We start from the raw sequence: 12,135 nt of genomic DNA on the forward strand, positions 1-12,135 counted from the left end.
TAAATGGTAGTTCTTCCTCCCCACTCTTCCCATTGTTTTAATCTGATTTTATGGGTTCCTTCTTTTTATAGTGTCTTTCCTGTACAGTTTCCCCCTATATCACCCTCAAGATGACAGTTGTTGTGAACTGTCCCCGTTTACATACAACTGATTTGAATTGTACTGAACTGAATGAGATCAAATGCCTCCCATGATTCCAGAGTAGAATTGTTGTTCCCAAGCTGCAGCCTCGGACGTTTCTTGACAGTACAGTTAACAGAGACGGGGTCTCTTCTGTGGCTCCTCACTGAGTCCTCAACACCTTGTTCCTTTGACTTTCACAGGTCCACACAGCATGCAGAGTGATGCATGTGGCACAATAATAATAATTTCATTTAAAATGTGGACAGTGTAAGATGGAAGCAGATCATCTGCTGAGGCAACTCCATAGATGATGTGGGCTCCAGTGTTTTTAGAGCTCAAACCGTACAAAGAAAGCTAAGCTTCACTTTAAACACTAATTTCACTGTAAAGCAAATATTTTCGCCCAGTAACAATCATTTGGAGCACACCTGAACACGCTTGTCTAACTGAAGACCAACTGAACTTTTTAATTGCATGAACTGATTTATTTATAGATGACAAATGATAATGATGTTCACTTATGTCTACTTTAGTACACAGGAAACAGTGTACAGCAAAATGTACAAATCGATTCTTTTGTACACTTAGGTCGATGAGTATTTGCACTGTGTTTGCCATGTGCACCACCACTGCAGAATAAACTTTAAAAAATAAATTTGTGACTAACATACAGATTTTCCCAGAGGACAACAGGAACATCATGAAGATGCAGGAAGGTAAGCCACAGCCACATGCCTCCAGAAGGAAAGACAAAACCATTCAAGTTTCTTTGTGAAAACAGGGGCTACTCGATTCTATAGTCAACTTAAATGATGCAGAAATACAGGAGGTCAAATTCTTTTTATTTACAAAATTTGTATTTGTCATATTTGACTTTAAAAGATGGTTAAGAAGTTGACACTAAATAGTCATTGATATAGCCAAGCTGTTTAAACATGCATCCATCTTCTTCTGTTTATCCGGGGCCGGGTCGCGGGGGCAGCAGCCTAAGCAGAGAGGCCCAGCCCTCCCTCTCCCCAGCCACCTCCTCCAGCTTATCCGGGGGAACACCAAGGCGTTCCCAGGCCAGCCGAGAGATATAATCTCTCCAGCGTGTCCTGGGTCTGTCCCGGGGCCTCCTCCCAGTGGGACATGCCCAGAACACCTCACCCAGGAGGCGCCCAGGATGCATCCTTGTCAGATGCCCGAACCACCTCAGCTGGCTCCTTTCGATGTGGAGCAGCAGCAGCTCTACCCCGGATCTCCGGCGTCCCTGCCCTATCTCTAAGGGAGAGGCCAGCCACCCTTCGGAGGAAGCTCATTTCTGTCGTTTTTATCCGCGATCTCGTTCTTTCGGTCACTACCCACAGCTCGTGACTATAGGTGATGGTAGGAACATAGCTCGCTGAAGTTTTTCTTATTATATAACAGTTTTGACTGAAGCATCATCATTTACTGTCACTATGAGATAAACTGAAATATACATGTCATCAACATACACAAACATACACAACCCAGACTGATGACTGTGACTTTGTTTAGTCCACAGGTGGAGGAACTCCAGGGCTCAAGGGCCGGTGTCCTACAGGTTTTAGTCCTTGATCCAGCATAACTGATTGAAATGGCTAAATGATGTCCTCAACATGTCTTGAAGTTCTCCAGAGGCCGGGAACTGAACGAATCATTTGATTCAGGTCTGCTGACCCAGGGTGTGATCCAAAACCTGCAGGATACTGGCCCTTGAGGCCTGGAGTTCCTCACTCCCGGTTTAGTGGAAATGCTCTCTGCTGGCAGGGACCACAGTGGCCAGCAGAGGGAGTAACCCGACCAACGTAGCGTTCGAGCACGCACACTACACACATACACGCTCCTGTGCAGCTCCGCCCCCGACGAGCGTGAGCCATCCAATGAAAGAGGAGTTCATCTATGCGTTGCCTTTCTCTGCTCACACAACACACACACTCGCACACAAGCACAGCCAGCCTCAGCACACAGACGCTGTACGAGCCTCACCGTGTGAACACTAACCATGGCTGAAGGAGGAGAAGGAGAGGATGAAATCCAGTTCTTGCGTACTGTAAGTGTCTCTCTGCTGCTTCTGGAGCAAAATACCGGCGCTGCAGTGAGAGTTCACTGCGTCTTTCTGCTCGGCTCTGTGAGTGTGCGTGCGTGCGTGTTGTGATGTGGGCTGGGAGTTTACCGCATTAAGGGATGACAGCTCCTCCACATTGAAGTCACTGGTCAGGGAGTCCGCATCATGCTGACAGGAGATCAGGGGTGGAGGAGGCGTGAAAACGCACTAACAGAAAGACAGGACAAGCAGATGAGAGGTGGAGAACGGTGTGTGGTGGTGCTGTCGTTGTTCATAAAAAGGAGCTGAGCAGCTTGCAGTCTGCGCGGCGGCGCTGGTGTTGTGTATTGGGTGGATGCGGGGCGCAGTGCGGTGCAGACTGGCAGCATGAAGCCTGCAACATCTGCTGCACTTCGTTCCAGCAGGACTGGACGTCCCTCTTTGGAAGGCTCATGCGGTGAAATCAGTCAGTCATCCGGAGGTCTACGTGAGAGGAGGTGTTGCTTTACAAAAAGTTGCACGTGAATGATCGCGTGAGCTCAGAGTATTTTCTTTCTTCTTGAAGGGAACAGATGGTCTGATATACCTGCACACAACATCTTAATTAATATGCATTCGTGTTAATGTGCAGTTTTCGTCTGCGTGCAGCATTTCTGGCCTGGACTGAGATTATTCCAGCGTTGGCAGATCTGTTTTGGTTGTTTTGGGAATTGTCGCTGACATAATGTTGCCATCATATTGCTGATGACTGCAGTAGTACTAAGATGCAATGAGCTGATACTGGAAAACCATTGGAACAGGTTGAAGTTTTTGGTAGGAAAATGTGAATAGATGGGCAGTCGCTGTCTGTCCTGTATCCAGTGGAGCTTGATTTTCTAGGCTAAAAATGTTCATATGCTCTGTCAGTCAGATTAATGTGTATTATATGAATAGAGTCAGACCCAAGGTTCAAAGCCAAAAGCTTTTAAGTGCAGTGTGTGCGTTTCCTCTGGATATTCTGACAATCAAAAGACAACATGTTAGATTAACTCTAGAGCCATCGAAAAACGCCTCCAACCAATACAGCATTTTTAAGGCCAAGTTTATAAAAAGACCAAGCCTCTGCTTGGGGCGGGGGACTTTTGTTGTTCTTTATTTCATCAGTCAGATGTAACAGAATCCCAGAAAAGCGCCACAGACGAGGTGGCACACAAAACATAAATGTTGGCTGCTGCTCACGGGTGACAGTGTGATGGTCAAAAGACTGAATATTAAGGAATCAGAGGTTCGTCGTGTTTTAGAATGAGCTGCAAACGGCAGACTGTTACAGGATTACTTCAGTAGTTTAGCCTTTTTAGTCTCTTCTTCCATGACAGTTTTTGAAGCTCATTTAGGGTATTTTGATGAGCTATTACTGGATGTCACATTTGTGCCATTAAAACTCAGAAAGTAATAACACATGCATTAACATAGCTGACTGGAATATCATTTCACTCCTCCGCCGTAAAAGGCCGATGGGATATTGTTGTCACCCTGCTGGGCGACATGGACAGTTTGTGAATAACTTGCAGGATTATGAAATTCATGCCACAGGTGCATCTGCTAAAAGGCTCAGACAAGTTCAAATGTCAAACCCGTCAGGTCACCGAGGTCAACTTTTCTCTAAATCACAGATTTTTACATTTCTACCATACGTGCATCTAGTAGGAGGCTGATGGGGGAGGCTTGTGATAGACACTGGTTCATATTTTTTTCTTTATCAGAGCCAGTGTTTAACAGTCACTCAGCATCACATTGCACTAAAATAAGTACTAAGTACTACTCATTGTGATATATCAAACTCATAATGGTAAAATATTGTAGAAAATCTTCTCAACAGTGAAATATTTTGTCTGATTGTTATTTTTATTATTGTTTTTCTTTCAAAAACCAACACAAGTGTTTTTATAGAAGCTGATAGTCAGTCAGCAAGATGGCAGCAGCAGAGTCACATGACAAGTCAAACAATCTTTGGTTTTCATGTATTTTTACTTGAAAACTATCAGTTTTATTCCTAATTTAATTCCTTCAAAATCAACAGGATTAAAAATAAATAAAGACGAGTCTTTGCATTTATATTGACAATTACAGCTGGACTGAAGTGGCATACGGTCTTCACACTTCAGTATTCAAACGGAAACATTTCAACATGTCACATCTGGTCACGAACAACTCTGTAATATTTTACATTTTTGTTATTATTATCATTAAAATATAATGTTAAACATTATATAATACCAGTGTTACTATTAAATAACAATATTGAAGAGTATCATATGTTGTAGCTCACATGCGAGGGCAGTGTTTTCTGCCACATCCATCTGATATAAGATTTGAATATTAGATTTGAAAATGACTCCTACACAAATATAACATGTTTATAATAAAAATACCAAATTTCTTGTTTAGACGTATCCAGACTGGGTGTTTTATTCGACCGTCTGTTTAGTCAAGTCTAAATTGCGCTGCCAGTGGTTCTAATTTTAAGAAAGCTTATATCTTAGCAGGTTCTGTGGAAATTGTAGGGAAAGTTGCACATTTTACTTCGAGTTTATTATCATCATGATTGGAGTGGGTGCTTGTGTTTCAACCACTAAGGTGAAGGTGATCTGTTATAATGTCCTGTGGGCATTTCCCTCAGAATGCTGCTTTCAGCACCCAGAGACGTAGCAGGAAATTAAAAGCAAAAGCAGAGTTGGAGGTGGAGACTCCTGGTCACTACACAGACAAGCTTCCACCAGTCGCCATCTCAGCATGTGGTAGCCTGTGAGCCATGGCTGCAGCAGGAGGCACTGCTTTCATGCCAAAGCTCGTCATTTAATGTAATTCCTGAACATACTGACTGAAGAGAAATTCATGAGTCCATAACGTGAGCTTTGTTATAATGAGTTCATTTGTTTTATGTGTACTTTTATGTTTTTATTTATGTTTGAAGTAGTACTCTTACAAAGTGTGCAGTGTCAGCCTTATATTAGAGTGCCTGAGGAGGTTTATGGAATAATTAAATATTATTATCAGTAATAACATGTAAAAAATAGTCCCGTGGTTAGATTTATTTATTTGTTTGTTTATTTGTAGCTCTTAGATAAATGATGTCAAATGTGGCTGCTGTTGTGGTGTAGAATTAAATGTACATTGTTTAGTAGGTTTAGCAGGACTCATGTTATCATATGATTGCTTCTATAAACTTTGCACTTCGGCTCAAAGGCACAGCACACGCCTGCATTCTTTTTTAGCTCAGACTTTATGACTGGATGTCCTGACTCTCATCTTGGCTGCTTTGATGCTTATTTAAGGATTTTGACATGTTTGCTGTACAATGCTTGCACAAAGACAGCGTTTTGTATTTACTTATTTTAAAGCATTAGCCTAGCCTTTTTTCTACATCACCCCTGGATTTGCTGAAAAATTACTGTTTGCTCCTCTTGATAATGTTTCATCCTACTGCCTCTACGCCTTTACTGTTTCCTGTGACTAGGACACTCAAAACAGCAAAGCAGCTTTCTTTCAGGTACGCATGACTTAATAACGGCTTGTAAATTTACATGCAGGCCTTTTGTTTCCCTCTGCCCCTACGTCTCATCTTCTTCCTCCTGCTCCATTCCTACCTTTCATGTTCCTCTGCATCCCTCCCTCTAATCCTGCAGCACTCCTGCTAAGTGCACTTTATATGCAGATCAATACATGGTTTCTGGTGACTGATGATGTGTCAGCACAAACCAAACAGCATGGCAGCAGCTATGTGTTTGTGTTCATTTAATCCCTGTTACAGGGAAATGTTTGTTTGCAGAGAGTAAATGAAGCCAGAGCACAGAATTCCAAAGGAGATCTGGTACAGGTCAATTTAAATAAAGATATCCACTGTGTTGATGTAAAAAGAAGCAGCAGTAGGTAAAAGCTAGTATTTTAGGCTGCTCTCTACTCCAGTGTAATGGTTAACACCTAAAAGATCCCTGGTTCAAGACCAAGAGGACACAGCGTTACCAAGAGGACACAGCGTTACCAAGAGGACACAGCGTTACCAAGAGGAGACAGCGTTACCAAGAGGAGACAGTGTAACCAAGAGGAGACAGTGTAACCAAGAGGAGACAGTGTAACCAAGAGGAGACAGTGTTACCAAGAGGAGACAGTGTTACCAAGAGGAGACAGTGTTACCAAGAGGAGACAGTGTAACCAAGAGGAGACAATGTTACCAAGAGGAGACAGTGTAACCAAGAGGAGACAATGTTACCAAGAGGAGACAGTGTTACCAAGAGGAGACAGTGTTACCAAGAGGAGACAGTGTAACCAAGAGGAGACAGTGTAACCAAGAGGAGACAATGTTACCAAGAGGAGACAGTGTAACCAAGAGGAGACAGTGTAACCAAGAGGAGACAATGTTACCAAGAGGAGACAGTGTAACCAAGAGGAGACAATGTTACCAAGAGGAGACAGTGTAACCAAGAGGAGACAGTGTAACCAAGAGGAGACAATGTTACCAAGAGGAGACAGTGTAACCAAGAGGAGACAATGTTACCAAGAGGAGACAGTGTAACCAAGAGGAGACAGTGTAACCAAGAGGAGACAGTGTAACCAAGAGGAGACAATGTTACCAAGAGGAGACAGTGTACCCAATTTCTCTGTGATTGTGTTTCTCACTTTGTCTGTTTGTTTTTTTCTTGAATTTTTTAAATGAACTTCTAGTTGACAGTTAATCTGTAGGGGCTGGGAAAAAAGGAATTAATTGAGGAGTGTTGTTGAAGGACTCACAATTTTAAGTAAACCTCTGGAGGCAGTCCAGTGATATCAGGTCAGAACTGTTTGTTGATCAGCACATGAAATTAGAGATGGGGAAGCAAAAACTGAGAAGATTAAGTTGGAGCATGAAAGTCTGAGGGTTGAAGCAGCATTAGAGGGAGAAAGTAAAAGTGGAACAGTTAATACTGGAACTGATGAACGAGTGGAAACCAGCTACTTGCATTTTAATGAGGAGAAGGTGAAGATGGCTTATCTGGTTGCAGTTGAGACAACGACGACACCTGTTTGGGACTAGCTGGTTCCACTTAACTGGGATTAAGGAGTGACACTGGAAAAGTAAATCAGCTTCTTAAGGATGAATTCACTGTCCCATTACATTTTCTCACTTTAAAGAGTTTATAAAAACTGCATGAAAGATGCAAATGGAAAGTGACCATTATGTTCCTGCTTTAGGTCAAAATTAGCAAAATTCAACTCTAAGTGTGTTTTTTGTTTGTTTAGTTTTTCCCCACCCTTTTCCGACTGAGGACCATGGACTCAGACCTGGAAGTGCAGATTCTCTTTCCCACTGCTTCACATTCAGCCGCTCCAACGCGAGTTGCAGATCACTACCTCATGAAGCCAGCAGAACCACATGACCTGCAAAAAGGAGGGATGAGATTCTGAGGTCACCAAAGCACAAGCCTCCCACCATCTGGCCTATGTCCAGAATCTGTGACAGAGGGCAGCCCTGATGGACTGTGTTCACTATGGATGAAGTCCAGTAACAGAACACACCTTAATTTCAGATTGTTCCTCCCAATCACGCCTCTCCAGGTCTTGCTGTCATTGCCTACATGAGCATTAAAGTCTCCCAGTAGGAAAATGGATTCACTACATGTAGCACCCTTGAGCACCCTCCACCACTGACTCCAAGAAGGTTGAGTATTCTGACCTGTCACTTGGCAAATAATTGCAGATAACAGTCAGGACCTGTTCCCCAAGCTGAAGGCGCAGGGAAACACCCCCCTCACTCACTGGCAGAAACTCCAGTGTACTGAGCAGATAAAGGATTGCCCACCCTGCTCACTGCCTCTCACTGAAGGCAATTCCAGATTGGAACAACGTCGATCCCCTCTCCAGGAGACTGGTTCCCTAGCCCAAGCTAGTTCAGGTTCTTCCCCTTTCAGAGAGGTGATATTCCATGTCCCAAAAGCCACCCTCGATAGTCGGAAATCAGTCTGTCAGGGCAGGTTTTTCGGACTGCACCTGGGCACCAGTCGCTCTTTGTGGATGGGGCCGTGGTAACCCAGTCTTGTGCAGGGTACACAGGTCCCTTGCTCTTTTGACAGTTATAGGGGTCCTTTGAATTGCTCTTTGTCTGGTCCCTCACCCAGGACCAGACAAAGAGCCGTGTGTGTGTAATACACCTTTTTCCTTGGGGGATCCTACCACATTGCAAAGCAACCCCCCCCCCCAAATAACATATCCCTGCACCATGTTAAAGTAGAAATTCACAGAAGGGACCTTTGAATCAGTTTGATACAAATAACCTGCCATTTTAAGTAACACATATGTTATTTGTAATCGATGCCACACAAGAACATTTATTTATTTATTTATTTTTTACCTTTTATTGTTTATTTTATTTTAACTTGCTAAATACGGGACAGACTTGATTGGGGAAAAGAAAGAGGGAAAGAAAAACAGTGGGGAAGAGGGACGGGGATAAAGGGCAAAACCCAAAAACCAACAAAATAAGCAGACAAAAACTACATCTATCAATCACCTGGGTCACCTGTTGAGAAAGAAAAAAGAGAAAAAAGCAGCAGAAGAAAAAAGAGCAACATAATAAACAACATCACAATGATATATGGGAATATGACAGTAAATACTAAATATTAAACATTATTGTGCAGCACGTAAGATCAACAGAACACAGTGTGCTTTGAGGTAGGAGCCAAAAAGGGTGTAGTTTGTGTGTGTGTGAGCACCCGTGTGTACACCTGTGAGCATGGACGCGCTTGTAAAAGAACATTTTCTGACCTGACGAGCAGTGTTACTCACAAAGGAATGAGTGAATGAATCTATTGTTCAAACCTCAGTGCAGTTCTGTGGATGAATGTACACAGTGATGACCCCATCACAGGTGGCAGATGTCACAAATGGTAATCTCTAACAAAGTTAACAAAATGTCAGTTCTAGGTGGCTGATGGCTACAACGGATGTCCAGAGTATAATGCTAGCATCACACATGCAACAATAGGAAATATGTTAGGATGAAATACATTTAACATTTCCTTTCTGGTTGTATAACAGCATCATTGCTTCTTGTTTTGCTCACTAACAGACATGGTGACATGGTGACTCGAGTTCCCTGTGAGAGGAAACAAACATGTTTGTCATAGCACTTTCTCATCTTCAGCTGTTTGCTTTCATGGACTCAGGTTACTGCTGAAAGTGAATAATATCATTTCACAAGTACCTGTAACCACAGTGGGGGTGAAATTAGCAGAAAGAGGTGTAGCCTACTGTAAGAGGATTTGAGCGTAAGGAATGGCACAAAGAGTGTAGACTGTTTTTAGGAGCAGTGATGCTGAGCTTATTTGTGTTAGCATAAAACTCAATGTACCCATTATGCCATCTAAGCACCATCCTAAATTCATCAAGGGAGCTTAGTTCCCCATGTAAGGACATGCTGACCGCCCTGTGGAGCAAAACAGTTTTTAAACACACGCTGCTGACCCACTATACACTTTGTAACACAGATGGAAGTTAAGAACACAGCTTCTAAAACAAGTAGTATGACGCAAGAAGAAGAGTGCAGATCTGTGACTATCTATGACAGGTACAGTGTCAAATCAGTGCATCACCCTATCAGTGTATGGGTTTTTTCCTTTTTCTCCTTAATCTTGAAACTTTCTTTTAATTTTCCAATTGCTGTCACTTCAAGGAGCATGCACATAACATTCCCAACTAAACACGCTGTGCTAAATAAGCATGTCACAATGCTAGTAATGTGGTCATTGGTAGCAGGATCAGATTTGTTCTATTTAGTGAAATAAATAAACTAATCCTTGTTTGAAAACAAACAAAACAAACAAAGTTGATGCATTTTTGTTTGTTACTGAAATTGTTCTCCTTGCACAGACAAACAAAAGTAATGTCATATTAAAAAGCAACCTTCTTCAAGTGTAGGTTTTATGTAACAAGAGCTCAAATAAACCTGTCCTCAGCAGGTCTTAAAAATTAAACTCACGATGAGACCCTGTTATCATTTATTTAACAAAACTTAGGCCAAAATGTTGACACAGTGTGTGAAACATTAAGTACACCCCTACTGCTTCCATCAGAATTAAAAGAAAGAGAAGCATCCAGGTGTTGACAATCAAATGCAATTGATTAATTGATCATCACCATTTGTGACCATCTCTATAACAGCAGAGGTGAAAGCAAAGAAAAGACATCAGCAATTGTTGATGGGCTTTTATGACCCTTCCCATCAGTCTGGGTTATAAATCCTTTTTTAAACAATTTAAAGTCTATCAATTAGTGATGGCCAAATGAAGCTTTCCGAAGCACTGAAGCTTGTATTGAAAAACGGTTCATTACTCGAAGCTTTTCAACACAGTCCTCTCCGGTGACATCTGGTGGTGAAAATTTTGAAGAGCAGCTTGAATCTGCAAAATAAAACGGACTGCTCAATCATCACTGCTCACTCAAGAGTGGAGTTCTCTCTGATATTGGGCCACCGTTCCGTTGCTTTGAACATGTAATTGGTTTTGTTTTCTCGATTGGGGGGCTGAAAAAATGTAATGCGTATTTGCGTAATACATTTTGATCAATAAACTTTCCCTATTTAAACATGCACTATGGTGGCCTTTCTCTGCTCATAACTCCTTGATGTTGGTAAATACAATAAGTGAGCAATATATATAATATACATATGAGAATGCACAGCACATTATGGAGTATGCCCCTGCTGTGGAGTCCTGCCTCCATCTACTTGTCGTTTAATCACTGGACAGCTGGACAGGTTCATACAAAATATTAGATTAGGCCAATTGTCCTATACATATTTTTGACCTAGGGGTGGGATTGATTGTGAACTGGAAAGGGAAAATGCTTAGGGGGCTGAGTACGGCTGCATCGTCACTGATTTGTAGAATCATTTTGATTCGATACAGGATCCGATTCAATTTGATTGGAATCTTGAAAGTTTTGCCTCAGTCAGAAATATTACAATTCTGGTCATCTATCAGTATATATCCATAATTTTGTATCTATTAAAAGAAAGCTGACACATGTGAGACTTAATTAGAGATGTAAACAGAGAGTTATGAAACCTGCAGCTGCAGAAGCCAGCGGGAAAAAAAAGAGGCAAACACAGCGCGGACCCGACGACGCACCAAAATCTGACTCTGACGCGTCGGGTCCGCGCTCTGTGTTCACGTTTGTATGCAGAATCCGTAAACCTGCTCCCAGTTACTGTTTTAGCTGCATGGTGTTTGACGACATGTTGTGAGGTTTAACCTGAGATGCTGGCGTTTCAGGCATAATAACGTTAATTTACAAATCGACACGGGATTTTAATGAATCAATATCACTTTATTCAATTTAGCATGGATTGTAATCAGAAAGGCGATAATCAAAACCCACCCCTAATCAAGAACTTGCAAAGTAAAAACATGCTCTATGTCAGGTAGCCCTTTTGTTATTTACATTTAAAAAGAGGATTAGTGTTACTGTGCGCTGGCTGAGTCTGTTTCTTTTCTTAGAAATAGTTTCTCCTGCCCTGGAGAAAATCCACTTGCATGGAACAGAAGAGGCTGTGGAGTGCAGGAACCACACTGCAAGTTGGTAGATATGCAGGTATTCCTGGGTCCTGCAGACTATCACCTAAAAACAATAAACAAAATGATTTTCTAAACTGTAGCAATGTAATGTACGTATAGTGTCAAATACATTGTTGTAGTCTTCATTAGCTTTAATTCACATGGAAGTGTTCCTAAAGTCATATGCTGTAATGATATTTACATTATGAAAACATGATTTTGGACATTTCAAGTTTTTCACTTCGGCAGATAAAATGAATTGAGCAAAATCAACTCAAAATATTCCCACACGCCAGAACGTCCTCTCTTCCTCGCTGGCTCCATATCTGTCAGTGGAATGATCACCTCTTCGCTCTCTGTCACCATCAACACACTCCACGAATCCCTTGGATG

At 42.0% G+C, this 12,135-nt stretch overlaps 1 protein-coding gene across 6 annotated transcripts in view; it reads left to right on the top strand.

Moving 5' to 3' along the window:
* Positions 1–2,050: 2,050 nt before the first annotated feature.
* LOC146567902 (ryanodine receptor 2-like) overlaps positions 2,051–12,135 on the top strand; it is a 327,426-nt gene continuing 317,341 nt past the window's right edge. For all 6 annotated transcript variants that reach the window (XM_085283596.1, XM_085283600.1, XM_085283597.1 and 3 more), the window contains exon 1: positions 2,051–2,179. In XM_085283596.1, the coding sequence (XP_085139722.1) occupies positions 2,132–2,179 (48 nt within the window). In that variant the 5' untranslated portion in view covers positions 2,051–2,131. The remainder of the gene's footprint in view (positions 2,180–12,135) is intronic.

The sequence above is a fragment of the Mchenga conophoros genome, linkage group LG8 (genome assembly GCF_057382185.1).
Source record: "Mchenga conophoros isolate Kocher_MC1m ecotype Shallow Benthic linkage group LG8, M_conophoros_male_GT1.1, whole genome shotgun sequence".
Lineage (NCBI taxonomy): Eukaryota > Metazoa > Chordata > Actinopteri > Cichliformes > Cichlidae > Mchenga > Mchenga conophoros.